General features: G+C 40.3%; 1 protein-coding gene across 3 annotated transcripts; it reads right to left on the bottom strand.

Annotated features, from left to right (window-relative positions):
* Window positions 1-2,201: 2,201 nt before the first annotated feature.
* Window positions 2,202-25,303, bottom strand: zbtb44 (zinc finger and BTB domain containing 44). Of its 3 annotated transcripts, none has more exons than XM_030066764.1 (6): window positions 25,041-25,303; window positions 20,471-21,579; window positions 15,397-15,481; window positions 12,462-12,613; window positions 10,566-10,866; window positions 2,202-6,554 (listed from the first exon to the last, which is right to left on the bottom strand). In XM_030066764.1, the coding sequence occupies exons 2-6, from the start codon at window positions 21,534-21,536 to the stop codon at window positions 6,152-6,154; spliced, it is 2,007 nt and encodes a 668-aa protein (XP_029922624.1). In that variant the 5' UTR covers window positions 21,537-21,579; window positions 25,041-25,303; the 3' UTR covers window positions 2,202-6,151. The 3 variants fall into 3 exon arrangements, with proteins under 3 accessions (XP_029922624.1, XP_029922627.1, XP_029922626.1); XM_030066766.1 differs by having other exon boundaries at window positions 6,385-6,554; window positions 10,783-10,866; XM_030066767.1 differs by lacking the exon at window positions 20,471-21,579.
* Between the last annotated feature and the right edge of the window lie 526 nt (window positions 25,304-25,829).

Genomic DNA, 25,829 nt, shown 5'->3' with positions numbered 1-25,829 from the left:
CAACATTCTGGCTCCGCAAACTCGATTCGATTAACTCCAGATTACTTACCATCAACACATAAACAAATAATCCTCCTCCAGTCTCGATGTCTGCTTGACCAGAACTTTCCAGGAATATAAATAAGGTCATTACAAAACATAGATTTATACAAGAGCTGCTTGGCATTTTAATCCTGCCTTTTCAATATAACTAAAAAGGGTTCCTCAGAGCTCTTTGTGGGCTAAATATTACTTTATAAAGCAATATATCTTTTAGGTCATTGGATCCAAGTCTGTAAATTATTGCAGAGGACTGTTCAAGCTGGCAGCATCAATAAATTAACTCCCAGCTCTTCTCCAATGCCCTGCTGTAGAGGGAGGGATGAAAACATCATCAGTGAGATTGGCAAGGATTAAAGCTGCGCCGGATTTTTTTTAATGTGAAAATACAAACGTTTTATCAGCCGAAATCACAAAGAGAATCAAGAAAAACAAGAATCTTGCAAACGATCTCTTTATGAGTGAAATACAATTCAGCTCCTTAAAGTTGGACTTACCAGTGTGAGATCATGAGCCTCTGCTGTCCCTCTGCTGTTCTGTCACAGTCCAGCTGGGCCGGGAGCCATGAACGCACCGTGTGCACTTCACTGACGCGGCCCCACAGGATTTCCGGATTTAAAATTCTGCAAAATTCACACAGTTGGCTGGCGTTTAGAGCTGCCAGCATGTACAGCTGCCTCGCTGCAGCGTCAGGTCACTGAGCACCCGGCCCACCTCAGCACAGCTGGGAGGCTCAGCTGATCTGCACCGTCACACAAACGTGACCACGCTGCAAAAACAACCACGGCTACAAAATCCATGTTTACAAGGTGTCTAGCCCCTATGATGGCGTGTCAGTGCCACTGCTGGAAAAAAAAAATGATGACGCCGGGGGAGGAGGGTGATATTCTGAGAAAAAACATCAGAATTTCCCAGATTAAAGATAAACTTGAAAATTCTGAGATTATAAAGTCACAAATTTACAAGAAAAAAACGTGTTTGAGTAGTTTTTCTTTTGCTCTTTGACCAAGGAGCCAGAATGTCTCTTCAAAGTCCAGATGCTAATGAGAATATTGTGATTCTTGTGAATTTGTGACTTTATAATCCCAGAATTTTCACGTTTTTTTTCTCATAAATTTATCACTTTAATCTCAGAGAATATCCAAGTTATTTTCTCGTAAATTTACAATTTTAATCTCAGAAAGTCAGAGTTTCTTCTCTGAATATTAGCCCCCTCCCCCAGCTCCATTTTTTCTCCCTACAGTGACAATAATTTGCCATCCTAAGTCTCATATTAAGTCTTAAAATCTTGTTTTTATTCAAAAAAGGGGAAAAAATACACCAGTGGGATAATCCTGCTTGTCTCCAATGCTAGCCAATTTACTTCAAGAATTTTCTTGATTCAAGGGTCATTTTCTTCATCCGAATGGGCTGATCTGCCTTTTCTGTCTTGTTTCAACAGATTTATATATATATATATATATATTTTGGCTTTAGTATAATGCAACTTACAGTAGGTTTGAAATATGGTTAGACACCTGGTTTTATAAGAATTCAATTTCCATTCTGACAAGAATACAATTCTGGGGGAAATATTGAACATTTAATTTAATTTTTTAGCATGAACATGGTCAAATTCAGACATAAACATGATTAGTACCACAAAAGAATCGGTGAGCACCGCTCTTATTAAATCCCTTTTCACTCAAAATGGTTAAAATCCAGCCTGGACACACACCGTCACCTCTCCAACATACCTGCTGATATTGTAAAATTAACAAATGACACCTGAGAGAACATGTGTGCTGTGAGGGCTGCACAATATATTATTATTATAAGACTACATTCTGGATATTGTAATTACAAGAGTTTTTTTTTTTTTTCTTCCTGGTTTAACGGCTGCATTTCAGTGAAGAGATGCAGTTTTCTTGACTTATTACTGCTGAAGCTGGTCTGCTAATTGTCTTTACCTGCTTGGTTTATCATGTTCACATCACTAATGATTATTTATCAGAAATTTCTTATATGTAAATATGCTGTGAAAGAGCCAGTTGTCACACAACTGAGGAATTTGATCAAAAATGTGATCCAGCCCTGTGTGCACGGCTAATGTGATCAATAACATATCACCAAAATAAAAACATCAAACACAACCTCACTGACTTAATCTAAGTTTTTATTTACATGTTATACTTTTACAAAAACAACTCTCTTTTTTCTTTCTTTTTTTTTTTTTTGTCTTTTTTTTGTTAATAACAACGGGACTGCAAAGTCAGAACACTAGCCAAGATTCAGAACAACCATGAACTCCATAGTACAGAGCGGTCTTGTCAACTGTGGAATTTGATCCAGTTAAAACACTCAACACCACAAACGTCTGTTTGCCATATACAATGTGTAGGTTGCATTACTATCCGGGATGTTTTTGTACAATTTCTCCAAACTACAGTTTAAATACAGTATCAAAGACACAAAATACAACATCTGTCCCAAAGCAGATTGTAATCAAGTAGCCTACAGTATAAAGAATATGCAACATAGTAAGTGTGTATATACTGTATATATATATACACATTGCAGACAGTCACAAAGTGAAGACGACCAAGGCCCCCACACTCCCAAACTAAGCTGTTCTATTCACATTTAACAAGAATATCCAAAGATGGCATATCCATGAAACAGCAACCATAATACAAAAGTCACCAAAAAATATATATGTAGTTATGAAGAGCTACCATGTTTAATCTTTTTTTTCTCCTTTTTTTCTACTTTTAAATAAACCATATGAACCGGAAAACGTATACAACATCGAGTGTACACTGAAAAGGCATGTTCTGTATATAATCAAAGATATTTTTAAAACATTGCACATTAAAGGGACTACGTACGGAAAAGAAGAGCAAGAAAAGGAAAGACGAAAGAAAGAAAGAAAGAAAGAAAGGAAAAATAAAACAAGGCATGCTGAACAACAGAAAAAAAAAACGCTAAGTTGGATAAAGAGGCATTGACAAATAAGGCCTGGACAGAACACATCGCTAACGGAAGACACCAAGCAGAACATGCTCTCCAATTCACAGAACGATATGAACATGCAACTTTGGAAACAAACATAAAGGAGCTGAATAGAACCAGTTGTTTGATATCAAAGCCTTGTTCCTTATTTCACAGATCAAATGGGGTCCTTGCCTCTTTTCTTCAGCTTCAGTTGTGTTAGGAAAAAAAAAAAACAAAAACAAAACAAAAAAAAAGAAACAGCAAAATTATACATTCTTTTTATAGTCACTGTTCCAAAAACAAAATATCAACTTAGAACCATTATAACAACACCTGTCCATTTATTGCACACCATTGGTTCACAAAAATATTTTGGGCACTTTTGCGTTTCAACAAACAGCAGCATTTCATTATAAAAAAGTTGTTTGAATACAGACGCACACCGAACAGAACAGATGAAAAGCATAACATACAAATGGAGAATAGAAAACGTCTTTTTTTAAAATTTTGACATTGTGCAACTCGAGTTTAAATAGGTCCATTTAGTAAGGCTAGCCTCTTAAATGCACAACATCATACAGTGTTTTAAGGGGCAGAAAACAAAAGCACAGCCCCTTTGCTAAATAGCATGGACCACATATCGTGATTATCTCTTTCTTTTAATATGTGCAATTACTGATTGCCATGGCAAATCCCCAATAAGACAGAGGACATTTGGTCCAATAGGAAAAAAGCTTGATTTGTACCCAGGTAACAGGGCAAATGGCACAACTTTGAAAAAGAGTGACTGATAGGATGGCACGGGGTGATGTAAGCTCTCATTAAGACAAATCTCAGTGAATTACTGCAACAATCATAACCACAATGTATTGTCGATGCTTTCATCACAGGAATATTACTCTTTACAATCATCTGCGACCCTGCATGTAAGCTCTTGCGTCTTACTGCTATGATCCTTAATGCGTGTTCGTATCGTTTTCAGGGGCAACACAGAATCGATGAAATGAGGAGGACTTCACTGAACATCGGAACCAATCACAGTCAGTAGCATTCAACTCATGGATTATTACCACGGGTATCATTACAGGCACAACAAGTACAGAATGACCACTATGTTGGCACAACACAGCTATCAGGAGGCTAAGGTTTTCACCAAAAGTCAGCAGAGAAGAACAAATGAAACGAGCAACATCGAGGAAAAAAAAAAACCTACTGCCTAATCGCGTTGATTGCTTTCAGGTGAGAGAAATGCTGGTTAACTTAAATCTTTAATTCGTTAGTTATGATTAAACTCACAGTATTTGCATCTACGCGCACACTCTGCTTTTAAAGCAATACCATAGAACACACAACAGCCTCAAAATGGGTTCTGACCTCATATGCATTTACTTCTGTTCCCCTACAAGCGCACAGCAAATTTTACTCCTTTACCGCCTTTGTACAATTCTAGATAAAGACAGTCAGGGGAAAAAAGCTACAACACTGGTGGTTAAACCCACACTTCTGGGTGAAATATCGGTGGTGATTTACTGCCCACAAAGTAAATCTTTTATCATGTTGTACCTCAGTGAAGCGTGACTTCAGCAGTCATGCAATATCCTAGACCCTCAGCAGCGTCCCTCTGGGTAAATCTGGACCGAGCCCAAATTTGAAATCCGGATGCAATATCAACATTTTACGTAACACAAACGGACTTAAAAAAAAAAAAAAAAGAGTAAATGGCCTTTTGACAAACAGGCCTAACTTCACATGTGAGATGAAATGCTACATCACCATATTTTACAGCCCATTTAGGAATACACCACTGCAGCTGTGGGAAAACCTTGTAACTCCATGTTTTTTTTTTCTTTTCCAGCCTTGTGTTGTCCTTTATTTGATGGTTAGACTGAAACTATTCACTTCACAGAAGAATAAAACAACAACAAATGTTAATCTAGCTGTTTTTCTCATTTTCTCATTTTGAGTTTCATTTTTGGAGCTGCAAGGTTTTGATTTGACAGCAGTGATGAGTAACAAAAAATAATAATAATTATAACTTTTTTTTGGATGTAAGAAGTCAGAAAAATCACATACTGCGCAAACATCATAAGGGAATACTCTGTCAATATAGTTTCAAGTTTTGAAAACTTTAAAAAATGTTTTAAAAATGTACTGTGTTCATACTGATAAAAGAAATACACATACACACACCTGACATCATACTTCACAACATCCAACATACATAGCATTCAAATATTGAAACTACAGTACAAGCTCTTGCAATATAGATAATATTGACATTAACAGTTTGCCTATAGCGACGGCACTGAAGGAATAACACAGTCTCTGCCCATACAAACTAGCATTATCACTATAAATGATTTTTTTAAAATCTTTTGCTCATTTTACAAAGACTTGATTTGCCACTGTTGGCGAAGTCAAGACCTCTTCTTCCTCTACATAGTACTTGTTAAAATGGGGACTCTCAGGCACTTTCCAAAGTAGGCAAGGCTTGGACTTAACAACTTCAAATTGGCTAAGAGAGAAATGACTGTTGTTAATGCTGCGTTCACGTCATATGGGAAAAGATGGAAGATTTTTCCTTGAAAATCATTCATCATTCATGTCAGCTTTTAGGTACTAAATACTGCCTAAAAATACTGTTCCTCTTAACTTGGTTAAGGATGGTAAATACTGATATGAAGCTTGGGTTTAGTGATGGACGCCAAATGGACCCCGATTTCTCTAATTTCCAGATTTCTGCCACGTGTAAGAAATATTTTCATTTCAAATAAAACAAACAAAATGAACAATTTTAATCCCATATGTCATTTTGAGATCACAACTCATCACAACTTGGAAGGATACAACTACTTGCTGGATTTCCCATTTGCAGTTGACACTGCAGTGTTTGGTTTGCTATAAAACATGAGCTGAAATGTATCACTCAGTAAGTGCATGTGTGCTAAGCATGAGAAAGCTTATGAAGAGCAACTTAAGTCTACAGAAAACTTCAATCTTGGCTTCTTGGCGGCTTCAAACATGTTTCAACATGTGAGAACTTCCCAGTCTTTGCTTTCAGCCGTCAAGACGTTGCGACGGGTGTTCCCATATGACGCGAATGCAGAGTAAGACATGAAGGGTAGTAGAAGACTTTAAATCACTCTATGGTAATGGAAGCCAGCTCCTTGGCCTGGGCATGCTGCTGCTCTTCTTCAAACACCTCCGGGGAACTGCCTCCTCCACTGTTGTCCATCTTGGTCTCCTCCGTCATCGCTGCCGTTCCATCAGCGTCCATCTTGAGGGAGGTTGGAGCTTCCAGGGGGTCAAGGGGTTCGGGTGACAGGAAGCCAGAGGAACTCTCGCAATTCTGGGTAGAGGAGGAGACTTGGGAGATGACAGGCATCTGGACCGAGGAGGAGGAGGAGGCGGCAGTAGCGGTGGAGGTGGAGGTGCTGCCCGGGTAGACTGGGTGGTGGTGAGGCTCCTCCAGCTCGTACTGGACTCCAAGCGCCTCCTCCTCCTCCTGCACCTGGCTCAGGTAGTCGGGCACGAGGAAATCACTGCAAGGAGGGACAGAATAAGCTTATTTGCCCCCGTCATGCCTGAGAGGTGGCATATTCTTCACTTCTCATGTTTTGATTTCAAATGCACATTGCTTCAGGATAAGCATAACGTGCTTCATGAGGTTTTGGAGTAAATGTGGGTCAAAACACTGGGGTGTTTCTTGAATTAGGAGAAAGAGCAAGTTGTCTAATACACAGAAGATTGAAAAAACTGGACCCTAACAAGACAGGACAATATCCCTCAATATAAATGAAAAAAAAAAATCCACCCTCCAGCACTCTTTCACTGTTTGGTATCATCAAGTTGTATTGTTCAGAACCATGAGTTCTTACCTCCACTAAGCAGGTTACATTTTTCTCCATCTGTTTGTCAGTCAGTAGCATAGCTAATGAACTTTAAGGGATATCCATAAAATTTACTGGACAGATCAATCTTTGGCCTAGGATCAACTGACTCCATTTTTGTGATGATCTGGACCTCTGGATTATAATTTTATTTAGACCTAGGCAGAGTCCAATACTAGCACCTGACCACTCGCCAAATGTGGGTAGATTATGTCAGTGTTGTTGAAATAAAATCTATTTACCAGACACGGTCATGCAGAAATCAAGCTGCCAAAAAAATTCTAAAAATATTCATGTAAGCACATGCATTTACAGGAATCACAGACTACCTGACAAATGCTTGAGTTCCTTAGACTACTCTGATTGGATGTGTCTGTGGTTCAAAAACAATAACAGTTTAATGAGAAGTGGAACTTTATGCTAACTCCAAATTTTGCAGGCTGGTATTCAACCCTGAAGACCAAATCACGCTCTATGCTGAGTGCCATCTACATGTCCCTGATAAGCCATGAACTGTTTTGAAGCCGGCACATAAAATCATAAACAGGAGGCAGTCAGAGACCACAAAGTGTCGTCAACACTGTGTGGTAACAAAAGCAGCAAAGTCTGGTTCCCCTGAAAAAGAGCATGGTCAAATCTACTTTGTCTTAAAAAAAAAAAAGTTGAAATATACAGAGTCTCCACAAAGTCTCTTTTCAGTTTAAAAAAATCTATTACAAAAGCAATTGATGAGATATGTTAATCAGATTTGTTCTATGTACTCATCACTTATCAAAGTTTTTCGTGTAGATATCGTGTATTGAACAAAGATACGGGACATCAACTACTCCTCATTTTGTAATAATTTCCACAGATTTGTCTATTCATTTGCTTTTGTAATAAATTTGTTAAATTGTAAAGAGACTTTATGGACACCCTGTATTTTACAAAGCATGCTAATACTGATGTCTTGGAACCGGACAAATGTCCAAGTCCACTTTTGCTATCTTGATGGCGGAAAAAGGGCTGTTGTGCCAGGTGTGCCAGGTTAATAATAGGTGTATTCTGGGCGTAACATTCAATAAACCAACCGGAGTGTAATCTCCCATTCCCTTTAAAAGCCAGGTGCACTTGCATCTTGGCAGATTGCTGTTATTATGGCACATTTTACAGGTAAGGAGAGCTTATCTGCAGAGGAAACTGATCTGTTTGTGTATGAAGTGAAAGCACATGAGCAGATCATCTACAGCAACAGCAGGGGTCCACCACAGTTCCCTGAGGTGAAGCAGGCGTCGCTGTGTGGAACAGAGTGTACACATGTTGTGCAATCGCATATGTAGGCGCACATCACTATTTTGATAATGACCTTAAAATCACAGATAAAACTGCACCACTGAGATAGCAGTGCACCAACAATGCTCCTGATCACACCTCATTTTAAGACCAACACGCCCATTGGAGTTCACAAGTGCTTTTACTATTTGCACAACGAGGTCGCTGGATGGAAAAATGACAACTTTGTGCATGATCAGTTCTGTTTCTTCTGCAGAGGAGCGTTCCTTCTTACCTGGAAAATCCACCATTACAATAGCAATTCGCAAAGGTGCAAATGCACCTACTTTTAAAGGGAATGGGAGACAGCACTCCAATTGTTTTACTGCATGATACGCCCAAAACCCCCCTTGATTAATTCAGGGACTGAGTACAACCCTTTTGAACCATGCGCCTGGCACAACCACCCTTTTTTCCACTGTTAAAATAGCAAAAGTGGACATTGACACACCCTAAATGCACTTGCATCATGCTTTTCATTAAAATACAGCCCTCTGTGTCACTGGGTACATCTCAGAACACTGTCTAGTTTTGTGAACAAGTGTTTTGGTTAACACTTATCACATGCTCACTTTCCTTCAACCTGCCTCATCTGTGCCAACTTCAATTAGTGATTTTCTACATTTAAAAAAATGCTTTTTGACAACTCCCAGAAAGGGTGTGAATTTGTTGCTCTCAGTCAAAAGTAGGTATACTAGCATATAAACAGTGGTATCGTTCAGCAGGGGATTATATGTGTAGGTAATTGCAGCTGCGCCCCTGACTAATAAAAATTCAACATGTCTTATGTCTGCACTGTGGTCCGTTCTATTGTTACATTGCCAAAAGCTATTTTTTTAAAACAGTGTTTAAGTGTTTTAGAGTGGATTTTGTTCTTTAAAAAGGCTGTAAACATGCTTAGTGGAGGCAAAGCTGAGGATTTATCAACACAAACACTGCAAATGCACCTACCTACAGAACTGAAGCACTTATATAGAGATGGATGCTACCCAAAATTGTATTTATATTCAGGTCCAGTTGTATTAAGAGCTAACCTACAACTTTGAAAACTGGTGGTATTTTGAAAATTGAGAAACTTTTCACTACTCTAACACAGGCATATTTTTAACTATGCCTTCATTACAAATGCATGATCATACCCTACACAAGTAAATTTTAATTGCTATACTAGAGTCTTTTTTGCAATTACACTGTATGACTTTGGTTCCAAAACATGAGAGAGGGCAGATTTATCCCAGCGGGAGTCCCTACTCATGCAGCTCTACAACTACCAGCCATCACACAGTGTGCCATAGAGCTCAGAGGCCAGGATAAATTGTGGAGTCTATGAATAAAGGTTCTTCTGTGGCAAAGACTACAGCTCAATCTGACAAACTGTTCCGGAAATCAGCAACTCACAAAAAAATGCAATACAGTCAACATATCTTTTATGTGAAGTCTGAGGATGGGAGTTAAGAGTCTGACTGGACTGCCAGAGAATTTTCCACAGTGTTGTGATCTCAGGCGTAGACCTTCTACTATAAAACTCTTGAGGAGTCAATGGCCCGTTTGAGCCCTGCCGACCTGTGAGGGCTTGAGTTGATTAAGAAGTGGAAAAGTCTAGGAAATAAAAGCACACTTTTGCTTTATAAAGACTTACACTGTTCTGACCTTCACTGGGCTTTGCTGGCTGATTTACTGACAAAAGACACACAAACAACCCACTCGATTTGATGAATAAAAATGCATTCATTTAGAAACGTGAAATAAAGATGACAAAAAAATACAGTTGTGCCTTGCAGGTACAGTACCACAAACAAAGTTACAGCACAACTAAAATTTTGTTTTTAAAAGTGCAACTGTTTCTCCTATAACAAATGAGTTTGGGCTGTGATAACAGGACTGTAAACTTTGTTGTTTTCAACCACAGACTCAAATTAACTGAGACGTAAACATTAGCAGATTCTCTGAACATCTGAGTTCCAATCTTGATGGTTCGTCAATTAATTTGGGAATCTTCACTCAGTTAATTTAGTATATTTGACAAACCACTTCATCCTCACACCTCATGGAATTTGGCCTTGACCAGGGGCCAAAACGGATTTGAGGTATTTTCCATCTCCTTTTTACGATGGAGGTTAAACGAGTCAAACCTGGATTAAAACACCCCCACAGTCAAATACATCAGGTGCACTTGATCTGGGATTTCAAAGCAGTTACAATCACCTTAAAAACAAACTTTAAACAACTAAAGTCTTGAAGAGGGGGACGATCAAATGAACCTCAGGTATTAGAGGTTTAACTGAAGGGGTATTTTCTGATCCAGGTGAGATCTGAGTAAATGTTGGGGGTCAACGCCCCCAGACTCCTCACCTGCTCTGGAAGTAGTTTGCTAGTTCGGATGCCTCATGGTTCAGACTCCTCAGGTGTACAATTAAATTGCCAGAGTTGGTGAACATGGCGCCGCACGTTTTGCACTCGTAAATCCGCGGCTTGCGGATTATGTGTCGGGAGACCCTCATGTGATGCTTATATTCACCGAAGGACGTGAATGTGGCGCTACAAATCTGGCACCGGAAACAGCGTTTACCTTCGTGCTTCAGCCGATGCATCTTTAGGGAGTAGGCCCGTGTGAACTTTTTCCCACAGCGGTCACACTGGAAAGGCTTAATGCCTGGGGGAGGCAGAGAAAACCCATGCTTAGCTGATTTGTACATTAGCATTACCCATGTGTTGGTGTCTGTGTCTGTGCATGTACATACGTGCCTGTGTGTGCATGGCTGGCCCGTTGCGTATGTTTTTCCCTAAAGACACAGCCTTGACTGTTTTCCAAATCAGTGTTTCCTAGAATGTTTTCACTGACGACATTAATGGCTCATTTATTCCATTCGTTACAAAGCGATATACAAGATGCAGAAAGGTGCAGCAGCCCAATGTAGGATGCAACTTCACTGTGTAAACACACTACTATACTATTCAAGATACAAGCCTTTGTGTATGTTTATTTATTTCTTTGTGGTAGAAATTTTACTTTTACTCAACTGTTTTGATTTGTTATACAGTACATATAGGCTCCTCACAATCATTTTGAAAGGGCCATGTTGATTTACACTTTACACTGTTTGATAACTTTAATTAGGCTTCTTTTAAATTTGAAAAGCAGCTCACTCAGCACCATTCACTAATCATGAAACATCATGAAAACTTTTACAGGTACTGAAGTAGTTTTTACATAAGTAATTTTACTTTAACTTCAAAGAAAAATCCAATCCTTGAATTCTGTTGACCCCCTTACATACATTTGTCATGCACGACACCCATACACTAACACTACCTGCTGAGCTACACAACCTGTCTAGTTAAGAAGCACAGAAATGTCCAGCAGCTTCCCAGAGCCCTGTCTGAGGCAATATCATCATTTTCCACAGACAGGAGCCAAGTCTAAAGCAACTACTACATTATCTAGAGCACTGATATTTGAATTGGGTGTTTAGAACTAGTGGTTTTATATATCCTATATATATTTTCATTTGTTTACTCGGGGAATGACTTCTTCATTGGTACTTTGTTTGGCAGTATTTTTCATATTGCAGCTTATGCTACTTTTAGGCTACACATTTTGCAATGCAAGTAATACACAAGTAATGCCCATTATATGTGCTGTTTACATCGAGAACATATCAGGCCTTACACTGTAAAATAGCATTATTCAAGTTATTTTGTTGTGATGATGTTCTGTAACTAACGTCTGTGATGTACCCACTTTCCCTCAGTCTGTGCTGTCTACTTCTACTTTAATTAGATTTCTACTTTAATTTAATTTCTTATGACTTCTGACAACTCCAAGAGAACAGCTGTGCACTTTAAGAGTCATATCCCTGACCTAAAACACCATATAGGTAACAGCACTGCACAGTGTAGAAGCTGCAATGCGGTAATTTGATGTAAACTACAGATACCAAAACTAGTGATGTGTTATCCATTAATTCATGTTTGCATGGACAGCAGTGAAACATGGCAACAAAACATAGCTTTCATGTGACTCAACTGACAGGTCACTTGCTGAGCAGCCAATGGGACTCAGTACCCGCCTACATGTAAAAACAATAGCCCATCTGAGAGAAAATACAGAACTAAGAGCCAAGGCATAATAATCATGTACAAGCGAGTAGGAATGTGACAGTGAAAATAGCTGTTTTACATAACGATTATCGATAATCATTATTACTTGTTTACAGTTTACTCATTTACTTTCCTATGTGCACTCACCGGAGTGTATGAGCATATGTTGCTTCAGGTTCTGAATGCGTGTGAATCTGACTCCGCAGGTAGGACACTGAAAGGGCCTGTCAGGGCCATTGGTGCCTGGCCGGGCTGAGGGGCTGATATAGAGGTGGTATGGGTACTGGATGCCCTCCAGCCTGAAACATAAAGAAACGACAACTCAAAGTGAGGATTCAGAGTGATATACGTTGAGCAAGAAGAATTACAGAATCTGGAAAGGACCTAAAAATTGACAGTATTTGTTGTATTGGCATCTGTGCAGCTTCTGCTCAGATACTTTGATCGAAAATTCATGCTCCTCAATGCATCGTAAGGATGTCCAATATGAGGAAAAACATCTTGAAAAATTAAGAAAGACTGCCATTTTTTAAGTTCACAACCACAGTACCAACTGAGGAGAGAAGCCTTGGCTATGCAGGCGCTTTATAGGGCGCGTTGTACCATTTCCCCTTAAAAAACAAGAACACAGACACCAAATCATCTAAGCGTACCCAGCAGACCATAGGCTATATAGTTCTTTGTTGACAGACTATCAGAGATTAGCTTGTAATTTTTATGCCTGCTCTTTTGCTCTGTCGGAGATGGTCTGCCTGTGAGGGATGACAGAGTCTGCATTCACTGCCCCATAACGTGCACCAATATTTATTAGTCCGTGTGCCACACAAGTAAACCCCTTACTGGATGCAATATTGAATGGGTGCAGGTCAGAGCAGCACAAACTCCACAAACTCATCCATATGTTTAGATTTCACTTCAAGTGGCATCTTGTTCTTCATAAATGCTCACATCAAGGGTTGACGGAGGAGTAGCGGGCCCTCAATATGAATGCCAATTCATGTTTGATGTGCCTGTCTCATGGCCATCGTATTTCTACAGTGTGTCACTTTGCATGCAACTTAGCATTGCCTGTTTTTAACTTTTCTCTGATTATGTCAGCCATATTGTTAGGGGTAGCTTTGTCTGTCCCAAAAAAAAGAGCTTTGGCAGTATAAGCAAAATTAAGGGTAACATTTAAGGAAAAAAAATTGTACATGAAGTCTCAACACTGTAAAACACATGCACTGACCAAAACCACAACTGCAAATGGATGATAAAGCGGCTTGCATGTGTTTGTGTGTGTTTAAGAGAGGGGGAGAGAGTGACAGAGAGAGGGGAAGAGCGGGTGAAAGGTGAACTAGTGATGCACAGTCTACCCTATTACATGCAATGTTTCTGTAAGTCATTAACAACTTACTTGGAATGCCGCTTTGTCACTTTTTGACCATGTTGATGATATTTTCTACTAAGCTTACAAGAACCAACCTGACCTGTGGATCAACCCACATGATCTGACGGTTGTGGGTTGACCCGCACATTCCTAGTGTCCAGGTGCGCCATGGTAGTTCCTATGTCCATGCGTAAAATTAATTTTCGTGTGAAGCTTTGTTAGGCCTAGTGACCCACCAGGCTTGTAATACACTTTGAATCAAATCTCAACACTCCATACTAAACTACAGACAATAATAATAATACAACCATCCATCAGACTAGACAATGTTCAGTTTGACAAAAAAGCATCTTCAACTTGTCAGTTGTGCATCCAAGTTATGCCTTGTATTAGTCAAATCAAATGAGTGAACTGGTGAATACCTGGTAAGATGTACTTTTTCCAAAAACAAAGGTCACACTTAAGGTGCCTGAGTCAGGCACAGGAGCCTCATCTTCCCCTACTGCCGACTAATATCCACGTCAGCCCTTTTCTGGCACAATGCCACCTATTAGGGTTTCCCCATTTGAAGAGATGAGACATACCGTAAGTCAAGAAGAGATAGCTCACATGTCCCCTTGGCCGCCCAGAGGCCCTGAAACTGTCAGTGTGCTACAACGCACCTCTTGGCATGAAACTTAATATCAGACCATTTATTTTTTATTTTCTGTAAAGAGTCCAACTCCCGGGGCTGGAAACATCATCTGCTGCTGTGATATTTTTCAACACAACAAACTTTTTTTTGGTTGATGATGCTTGAACTAGGGTTACAAAACACAACCTCTTGCTTTCTTTTGCACCTGTCAGAAAAAGCATTTGAATTCCACACACTGAAATTTCTCTTTTAAGCTCCAGCTTTGCCATTTTCAGACTCCAGGTATGGAACAACAAGTGGATTTACATGCTTATTAATATTCATAAAGGTTATTCTGGCTAATTGTGGGAGTTAATAGGCTGGGGTGTGAGGCTTGTTTAGGTACACAAAATTACAAGTTGATTGGGATTTACTTGCATAGTATAAACACATTTTTTTAATGATTTTCCTGTATGCACTTTTCCCTTTTTCTACCCAAATAACCTCTTAGGATGGAATCAACAGTTTATAAATGAGGCCCCAGTCTAATAAATAAAGTACATGATACTTGGTACTTGATATTTTGGCTCTGAAAAATCCTTGGACCACTTAAACAGACAACTGTCATGTTAAGGGAAAACAAAAGAAAAAGAGTCTACATTTGTTTTTCAGTTTCCCTCATGGGACATATTAGCATTTCCCAACTTTCTCATTGAAACCAAAGAGTACAGCCTTGAAAGTTAACCTACTAATATTCAAATTATCAGGCCATTCATTAACGCTGACGTACCACAGTCAGATTTAGCCTTGATTTGTGGTTGGAGTTTTATTAGATTATATGTACTTACACACTGACGCATGTATTTCCAGTTAAGCGCCTGTTTAGCTTTCATATAAAATTCATTATACACATCCGCTCTAACCGTAGGCATTTATGCTGCTGCCGTGCATTATACTATGGTTCATCATGCTTTTGCTGGTGTAACATAAGGTAACAATTTATGACAAACAGGTGTGGCACAGACGCCAACTGATGAAGTTTATGACTGTATTCCATTTACTTCTTTTATGTAACTGCATGTCTCAACAAATCATGATACCTTTCATCATCTTCTGCATGTCCTCCAGGGTTTGAGGTGTTCTGCATCGATGGCAAGCCTTCAGACACTCCTTCATCCATCGACCCTAGTAAGAGGCAAGGGGAAAAAAGCATTTCACTAAAGCAACAGCTGTCTCTTCCTTTTGTGACTACATAGCACAGCCTAGAGCTCAATGACTTCGCCTGAAGTAGGCCGAGACTGATACGGGTTTTTGAAGGTCAATCCAATATTACGGGATTGATACACTGTGCAATTCAATAGCTTAAGATGTAACCGTTTTCATTCCTCAAGAAGCCTGAGTTTCTTTTATTCATAGCAGGACAGAAAATCCTCTGAATCCCCTGGGTCAGAGAGGAGCCTCCATTAGAATGGAGCAGACAACACTGACTGGATAATATGTCATGCAGTGGGATCAAAAAGTAGTCCACTACCAATAACTGGTTGTTTTCATAACCTATCAAAAACAAATTTTCACTCAGTCCACACATTTTATTCAGGATTTTTTGTTTTGTTTTAAGACCAACAAGTCAAAAATGGTCCAGATCTTTGAGAAATAGTTTTAACAATAAGATACAGACTTAATTGTTATGGTTCTCTGACATGAGTGTCTGCATGTGTGTGTGTTTGCGTGTGATGGTGCAGGTTCCTCTGCATACTGAAAAACCATCCCAGCATGAATCTGCAGTGACATTTCACGTTTCTAATGGTGCACGACAATGCACGCATTTTAATCTTCATCCAAAGCAAGACCAAGCAGACCTCCCCAGTGACCACACCATCTGCAGACCAGTGTATTGAGCTAATACTCATCAGACAGCACCTGCATCCACGATTTAAGGGCTAGTGAACGAAGAACACCTTCCTCCAGCTTGTAAAGGTGCAGTCACAGACACCTGGCAAACACCCAGAGAGTGTCAGTTTACAAACCAATTATTCATGACTAGTGGTGGACACAGTACTACAAATTGCTACTCAAGTAGAAGTACTGTCACTTTTCTGATATTTTACTGCAGTAAAAGCAGAAGGACTGCTGTAATAATTTACTTAAGTAAAAGTAAAAAGTAACTAATTTTAAATGTACTAGTAGTAAAGTTTTCAAAACATTAACTGTGTTAGGTGTGAGCTTCTCCATGCAGTTATAAAAAGATGAGAGAACACACCTCAAACTACATCTATTAAAGGTGCATTACACAAAACTGTCGAAGGTTGATTGAAGTGAGGACCCTGTAGACTCAACTGACAAATGTGGAATGAGAATATAAAATGATGGCTGAGTCCACATGGTTCTCACTGTCAGGCCAACTCACTGATATTTTTACCCTTTCAGTGTTTCCCCTAGGATTCTGGCTTTGGCGATGATCCTTTTTTGAGGATCCTTTTTCATGCGTGCGCAAATCTGGGTGTCGCGCTTTGCGCGCACCCATGTCCACTTGGACCAACAACACACTCATCTTCGTGGTGATGAGTTGACTTGAGCGGCCTGTCAGGGAGACGGGAGGCCATTTCAACCAGGGGGCTGCCACTCTGGTCAGAACTCGTACCCGCGGCTATAGTGCTTGGAACACCCATGTGGGTGTCCATTTGACTTGGACCGGGGATCGGAGGAGTGCAAACGCACTCATCTTCGCCACTGGTGGTCGACTCAGGCTGTTGTACTGTGCGTTTATAAAATGCTGATATTATCGCCTGTTTTTCAGGCGGCTGGAGCTGACGTGACATGAATTATTTATTTCACTTATGTGGGTACAAGTGTGATTCTCCTCTGTTCTTCTCCTCTCTCTGTCTGCTTGTGGATGGGTGCGGGTAGAAATGTGACGTTAAATATTTCTGTTGTGATTTTATTTATTTTTTTATTTTTTATTTGAAAATTAATTAAATTTAATTAAATTAATTTAGCGTGATTTTCAGGCGAGGCAGGAGGCTGTGTTGATGAGGTGCTGCACCCCGCCAATAGAATGATAGGGGAAACACTGCCTTTTCCCCACACTTATTCAACGTTTTTGCCAGTTGAGTCTAAATGGTCCTCTCTTCCATCAACTATGTGCAGTATTTCATCGAGCATCTTTTATTGGAAATTTGGAAATGACAAAAAGTAGAATCAAACAAAGCAGAAGCAGATTTCTCTTCGCATCTTTGCTGACTGAGCTTTTATTGTGAAAGGTTCCACAATCTGTCACTGATTATATGTTCTCTATAATGGCTGTGATTTCAAATGTAGTGAAGCACAGTATTCAAGCAAAAATGTACTTAAGTAAAAGTAAAATTACTGACTTTAAAAAATAGTCAAAAAAGTCCAAGTACTCAATTATAGTAACATAAGGAAATCTAATTCGCTATTTCCACCTCTGTTCATGACAAAACAATTCTAAATGTTAAAGGACAAAACAATACCAAAAAGGGACGACTGAAGACTGTAAGAAACATCTGTTCACAAAGTTTAAACTCTGAACTTTACAGTTAATGCAGCAGTGCATTGAACCTCCAGTCAAACACAGTGGTAGAAACATTCAGGTGTGAGAATGTCAGGATTTCCGCTACATGTAATTCATCGTGGCGCACCGCCACGGCAAAATAAAAGCCGCCACACCTTCGGAATGATGATTTTTTTTTTTTCTTCCAGATGTTAAAACAATTTTAAATGGATATATATACACATATATAGGCTATGTAGCCTTTATTTGCGCAAATATACTTATTATAATCAGTTTGAAATGAGAATTTAAATATCATGAAATGTTACATTACACTGCAATTAACTTTAGTCATCACTCGCCTGTTTGATTATTACTGCTGTGCGCTCGCAGAGGGAGAGAAAAGGGCAAGAGAAAGGTACCTGGGCAAGATTAAATTTAATCAATTTTTTTGGTCAAGCCTGTGAAAACGACCCTAATGTTATCGTTAATGTTTACAATGTCGGGCCCATAATTTCCGTGATCACGAAATTTGCCAAATAAAACGCAATCTATTTTTTAACGTGGAATATCACCGAATTTGACATAATTTGAATGAAATGCTGTTTTTGTGTGGAATATGGACGTATGTCTGGGGAAAATCACATGGAGGGAAGCAAATCTGGGTGGCACAACTGCTCCAGTGCTTTCACCTGCACCTGCACCACCAAGAAAAAAAAAAAAAAAAAAATCCTAGAGGAAACCCTGAATGTGTTTGCCTTTTCTTGCTGACCAAAGAGAGGCAGCACTCTATTCTGCAGAGGCATGCCATCCCTTCTGGCTGCAAGTCATTTCCCAGCAGTGAAATGACCCTAAACACCCATCAAAGCTATGCCACACCTATTCGAACTCTCAAGAAAAGCAAAAAATGCTGACTTGCATGGCTTTCCCTACACAGTCACCAGACCTCAGCCCCACTGAACAACTTTTGGGAACATTTGAAAAGGGAAAAAGAGAAACACACTGTAGTTCTGGGATGCTCTTAAAGAAAGCTGGAATAATGTGGATTGTTAAAATCTGCAAAAACTTGTAGAACTGATATCAAACAGTGCAAGCTAAGACTAATTCTTATCACAAAGCAAGAACACGAGGAACGTAACTTGCATTGCCTTCTGCATTCATGTAAGTGTATTTAGCATAGGAAAATGTGCAACTCTGTGACCCTACACAAAAATCTGTTGCGATGTCACATGTTTCAGGTAGGAGCACTGCATGAAAATGGCGGATAAAGAGCAATTACCAATGAAGAATAAAGTGTAATTTTGTTTGTTCTTGTGTCAAAAAATGTCAGATTTTGAGAAGCATGTGGCTAAAGTAATTTGCACCATCTTTTTGTACAAATTATTTTGGCAGCAACAGAACATCATGTAAAGTGCGCATTCCTCCACAGCAGCCATGTTTAACTGCCCCTCTCCCATATTATTTTACCATTTCTTTGCCCCTTGTGGTAACAATATGCATAACCTCAAACTGGACCAATGGAAGTCATTAGCTAATTTTACACAGAGCCTAATAATCGGATTATAATCAGTTTAAAGGCCCAATGACTGTAGCTATGTGTGTAAAACAGAAAGAAAAACACTTGAAATGTAAATAAACATTACAGGCTATGGTTACGTCCATGAGATGCAGCTGAGACATGAGCCTGGGCGATGTAAACAGCTGCATAGATTAAAATAATCTGTTGCATATCTGCTGTGTAAAAAACACGTCACGTGCGCTTGTGGTCTAGACATGGGGTAAGACAAATAACATCAGATGGAGAAAACCGTGAAAAACATGAGTGCCGTCAGTCTCTAAAACCATTGCAGCATACGCCTGCATCATATGTGACATTGCATGGGTGTTAAGGTTCAACAGTGGGGTCAAAGTTCAACATTGTGTTAATAATGCGTTATGGGCATCACATGCATTAACACATTAACTTTGACAGCCCTTGTTATTAACACGCTGTTGGTTGATGAAAAGCAACTACTGCGCTGAACAGATAATGAATATCCATCTTTAGGGAGCTGATCTAACACATGCCAAAAGGATACTTCTGAATGGGCCGAGTGCCACCAAATAGGTGTAAAGGAAGAAGTGCGCATGATGTGTTAATCACTTGTGTGCATGTCACACCGCTGTTATGATTAAATACGTGGGCGCGTGTAAACAACAGATTGTATTAGATCAAATTCCATGTAAACAGTTGACCTGAAATCTTCAATCAGAATGATTTCAATCAGAATGAAACAAGTGTGCAAATAACTACAGTTATTTTCTGTGTATGTGTACTATATAAGCGAACAGCTGATTTGACTTTAACTAAATTTTCTGACCTACTTGAGTGAAATTCTGTAATCTTGTTGACTAGAAATTTGCATTAATCTTTAATAAAATATGAAGCAAGAGTTTGGGCACAGGACTCAAAGCTAGACTTCTGGATCTCACTGTATGATACATGATAGAAAGACTGATGCTGGCCCAGTATATCAACAAGTCAATACAAAAATGTAAGCCTAGTTTGAAGGCAAGGCAATTCAGCTGTGAATAACCACATGAAAAATGCACCTAATGTAACCAATGTCAAAAAGCAGTAGTTGTATTCAGATTGGTGTGAAGAATGATTTAGAGAGCCACACCTATGGAGGATGACTGTGGACTGATGAGTAGCTCCTCCTGGACCTGTTCACTCCCTGGCACCGTCTGCTGGTCACTCAGAGAACTCTGAGAGGCGCTGACCGGCTGGGAAGAAGTCTCCTGGACTTCTTCATCGCTGAGTCGCTCCACTTTCACCCTCACATCCTCTTCCTCTGCCGGCCCTGGTGACGACACTGTCTTGGAGCTCTCGCATGTCAGGAAGTCGCTCAGCCGCCGGCCAACCACCACCTCTGAGGTCCCTGGGGTGCCCTGCTCCAGGCAGCGAGGGCTCTCAGGGAGCTTGGCCTTGTCTGAGTGGAACCTCCGGTCAATGCCAAAGGGGAAAGTCCAAGGGAAGGCCAGGGAAGACTCCACAGGCTGAGCTGCACTGTCTGAGAAAGAAGGGGATGGGTTGGGGATCTGAGGGGAGGTGGTGACCATCTGTGTGGTGCACTTGAGCGGACTCTCGGGTGATGCCATTGTCACAAAGCTTTTGCGTTTACGCCGCGATTCACGGCATATGGGAACATTCCTCTCCATTACACTGCAGTCGGACGACACAGGTGACAAGCTGCCCTCCAGCGGCGTCAGGGCACAGTTTGAAGAGGCGCTCTCTGGGGCAGATTCATGCGGTTTATCTGCTGTCATGTTGTTGTTGTTGTTGTTGTTACCTGGACTCCACAGAATACTGGATTTCATGAATTCTGAACATGTACTAGCCACAGCAAACATTTGCATGTAACTTGCAGCTGCCAGGACATCAATGATGTTTTCTGTGCTGATGGAGAGGGTTGAGGTGTAGGCATATTCCAAGAGGGGGGTAAAGCCACTAACTGTCACATGATGAAGGTCCAACACAAACTTGTCCTCCTCATCTGGCCGGCCCACCAGTTTGGAGCGGAAGAAGTCACTGCAACAGGCCAGGACCACCTTGTGAGCCAGGAAGAGCTTATCCTGGACCCGAATGGTGACATCACATAGGTGACCTTCATTGCGCAGTGCATTGAGCTTCTCCAGCATCTCCTGGCTGTGGGAAGTTGAACTGTGGGTGAAGGTTTTGACCCCCATGTCAGAGTCAACAATTCTGCCTGTGATTGGGGATTACGTCCTCCTGCAGAGAGAAAAACAACAACAATGTGGCTTCACTTTTGCTTTCAAAAGCTAAGCATCAGTTAAAATATTGAATTATATCATGGGAGTCAAAGTGGCTAGATCTAGCTCTGATAGGAAAAAAAAAAATATTTACACTGACAAAAATATTTCTGTGGAGCTTTATTATTCCTGTGTCCACTACCATAACATTTATTTGAAGCAGTGTGGATGAGTTACTTTACTCTAATGATTATCTAACTTGTACAAAACCCAGAACTAGAAGTTACAGAGCCAGGTGCAAAGTAATCGATGTCACAGAAAAACAAGAGAAAAACAAAACATCAACCATCACACTGCACAACATCAGTCTCTCTCAAGGACTGGATGAGGCCACGGTGCATGGTAAACAAAGGATGCAATGAAAAAGCAAGGGTATGGAGGAGAAGGGAAAAGGGCGTTAGTATACTGTAGGTACAGAGAGAGAGAATAGGGTGCTCTCGTATGAAAAAGGAAGGTAAGAGGGGGTGAAAGCAGGGTAGACAGCACGGAGGACAAAATGCCAAGTTATGTAACAACAATCAAAGCAGATGCGCAGCGATGCGAGCCAGACCCATGTGGAGGCCAGTGCACTACAGGATGCTGAGCAGCTGTCTGCGAGACATGTGGATTCTCTGAGGCATGAGATTTTCCATCAAACAAAAGCTCAAGTGAAGGGGCTCGCGCAGGGAGAGCTAGCTACCCTTCACACACAGAAAGAGACCAAGGGAAAATACTCTCGGGCTATGCTGGCCCAGTAAAGGCTATGTGAATTATAGACCTGAGCTGAGGAGGTGCAATAGGAGAGTTCTTAACCTGCCACACTAAACAGGGCTAATAGAAGAGAACTCCGACTGCACCATGGTGTTTTGTTTGGGCTAAATTATGTCTTATGAGACAGCCATTTAACTAAATACTTAGCTTAATAGCATATTTTTCCTGTCTTATATTTTACATGGCAGCTACATGTATTATGTCCAATTGTTTAACTGGCAGGTAAGGTACTTAACTGTACATGAATCTGAGGAAATAACAATTCATAAAAATGGAAAAAATATGCCTATTCCATTAAATCCTTCAAGTGACGGGTAACCCTAAAGTGCCTGCTGTTAACTCCTGTTACTCAATTTCAGGCATGCAAAATCTTTTAATTAACCTCTTAAAATTAACTTTCATAGAAAGGCTGTTTCATTGTTTTTATTTGTATTCCTTTTTACACCTTATCTTTTACCACTTTTATTGTATATAAATTTTAGCTTTTTTTCATTTGGTATCAACCAGCAGAATAAACACAGGTGTTATTAATGACATAAATTAAGGTTGTGTTCCACCGGGGCCTTGGTTCTGGTGTTGCTCATGCTGGGAAGGGCTCTGCTCCCCTTAAACGAAGCAGATCCGCAATTCATTTTTGTAAGTAACACCTGTGTTTACCTGTGATTCCATTTCAAAATGGCTAATTGTGAAAAAGATCCATCATGATTTACAGACATGTGGAATGCAAGTGATAATGAAGTGGCATTATCATTTCTTTCCAATTCATGGCCTATAACTTCAAAGTCTTGCTTAATTAGTCTGCAGCCTGATGAATGACTTAAAAAACAGATGAAAAAAGGCAGGACTGGATAACCTGACTTAAAAACACATTGTTGACAGAATTATTTAATTTCCCTGTAGCTTCACTGAATGAACACCCTTGAGTCCCAGCTTTCACTACATCTCCGTGTGGTTTCATCATGATGTTTAAAAAAAAAAATGTCAGGAGTCACAACAGAAATCACAATGCCGTGTACATCCTCCTGTTAATACTTCAACACCAACAGAAAGTTTCACATTCAACACTGCAATACAGATGAAAAAATCCCTTGAGCAATGTGTTACCACACTTGACTTAGACATCTTTGTAGCAACTTGTGTGCAGTTTTAAAAAAAAATTAAACCTAAATGGATCAGGCAACAATGTTTCCCTGCTGTGTAAGTGAACCAATTCCATATTTAGCTCCTGGCACCAGTTTTGTCAATAAGTTTGGGTTGGACTCAGTCTCAATTCAAGAGTTCAAGAGATTGTGGACTGTTTGACCCTGTTGATTGTTTACAACTGTTGGCCTCAGCCTGCTGCAGCCCAGAATCAGGAGCCAAATTGCAGCTCTGTCTTTTCCAGGCCTCCTTTTTCTGTTTCTTTCACCTTTGCCAATTCAACAATGGTTCACTGAAATGGATTTCAAATTGCACAAGTCGTTTGGTGTTGTGTACTTAATTACTGAATGTTAATCAAATTCAATACTGAATTCAACCATCAACAATGGCACTTGAGTCGTATTAATAAAAACATCCGTTATCATGACAACAATGCATTCACTGAGGTGCATAACAAAAAATGTAATATACGCGATGGTGGGCGATGGGGACAGAGGGGGCGTAGCCCACAACCTCTTACTTTCATTCTGTTTACCTCACACGCCAGCAAGTGACAACACGCTCTGCTCTCCAACAGCTTCCAGCCTGCTATCGACATTTTGTCAACTAAACTGTCCACAAAAAAAAACCCCAAAAAAACCAAAGGCTGCGTCGAAAATATAAACACGGAGGGCTAAACCACTAGCGAAGAAGCAGATGAACAAAAGAACTGTCTGCAACAACAAAAATATGCTACAGCAAACCTGCGTTACCACAGTCAAGCCCGCAAGAAGACGACAAGTAGGACTTCGGGTCGTAATTTTCAAAATAAAATCCACACTGCCTAACGTTACTACGTATTTCTGCGTGATGAAAACACGCATCACGTACATCTGTCCAGTGACATTTAAAATTAAGAACATAATTAAATTGTGTGATACTGTCGTGTATCAGAATCAGTTGTATCGCCCAGATATGTTTATAACGACATATTCACACAACCAATAGGGAAGCTAACGTTAATTGGTAGCTTTTCAGCGCAACAGTAACAATACAAACTGACATCTGGCATGCTTCTAACACAGAAAATAATTCAGTTTGTGTCCCGAGATAATATCTACATGTTAGTCTCAACACAAGCTGTTAACTTTACTTCACACAGAGCCATGAAATGGATCAATACTGTGGCTAGTTTCCCTGAGCGCAACATTTTCATTTAATGCTCAAATGATGTTACAGTATTGCAACGAACGGCGTTGGAGAGACTCTATCCGCTACAATGACAACCCAAACAACCCAGCTAATATCTCTGCCTTTCTTTTGAAGGTAAAACATCACAACTTCCGGTGCTACCCCAGGTAACTCTGGCAACATCGACTCGCCCGCTGCCGTTTGCTAGCCGCCGTTAGCCAACCGAGCTAGCGCTAGCTGTCACAACACCAGCGGCTGTTTTCTTTGGCACCAAACAATGCTCTGACAACAAAGCGACACCATTAAACATGTAGACAGCGGTATTAACGTTATGTGTCAGACCGTACACGGTGAATTTACCTGAGAGGAGCAGGCCTGTGATGAGCAGCGGGGCCTCGGTTGCAAACGGCTCAGCTGACAAAAAGCGCTGCTGGTCGGAGAGACAGCGGAGCTCAGAGCCGCTTCACTCCTCTCTCTCACATTCCCTCCGCAGCCCGCCGCCCGCGATCACCGAGCTCTTAATCAATACTCCTGTGAAGTACCATCACACAAACCCCGTTGTAAAAGTTTTCAAGGTGCTGTTTTCATTCCTTTGTGCTCCCCGTTGTCCTTTATGCGCTTTATTTGTGTCCCACAATGCACCGCGCATCTCTCACCGTGTACTGGACGCTGCTTTTTTCCCCCTAGCACGGCGAGGTTATTTTTTTACGTTTTGCGCCGTCGTTTTGGCTTATTCGGTTAAGGTTATAGGTAGAGGTAGATTATAGTTACGGCTGAGGTTAGGGTTAGGCAAAAGTCGGTTATGGTTAAGGTTAGGGAAAGGATGTAGGGAATTAATGTAAGTCAATTGATTCAGGTCTTCGCTATCCTAGGAAAAAATATATCGTGTAGTTTACTGGAAAAAATAGGAAGTCGCACATCATCCCACATTCACCCAACATGCAGAGTAAACTAACCACTACTTAAGAGTCAAGCATAATGTGGTTATACCTCAGTGCGTTATGTATGGGCATTTATGGATCTGTTAATGTGAATAACATCCTGTATGTGTGCTGTCATCTCACATATTTCCTTCAAATGTCCACATCCTAGTACAATGTGTGTTGTAAATATCTTAATTGAATCCCATTGATTTGATCTTATCTTTGA

This window comes from Myripristis murdjan, chromosome 13 (genome assembly GCF_902150065.1).
Source record: "Myripristis murdjan chromosome 13, fMyrMur1.1, whole genome shotgun sequence".
In the NCBI taxonomy this organism is placed as follows: Eukaryota; Metazoa; Chordata; class Actinopteri; order Holocentriformes; family Holocentridae; genus Myripristis; species Myripristis murdjan.
Note: the sequence above shows the minus strand (reverse complement) of the source record. Positions and strands in the feature narration are given on the sequence as shown.

What these genes read in the sequence shown, in the direction of transcription:
- zbtb44 (XM_030066764.1), bottom strand. Translation starts at nt 21,536, where the DNA reads ATGGGGGTCAAAACCTTCACCCACAGTTCAACTTCCCACAGCCAGGAG. An exon ending in TCCACAGTCATCCTCCATAG is followed by an intron (nt 15,482 to 20,470) that starts GTGTGGCTCTCT and finishes GCCTCTTACTAG; the next exon opens with GGTCGATGGATGAAGGAGTG. An exon ending in CATGCAGAAGATGATGAAAG is followed by an intron (nt 12,614 to 15,396) that starts GTATCATGATTT and finishes TTTATGTTTCAG; the next exon opens with GCTGGAGGGCATCCAGTACC.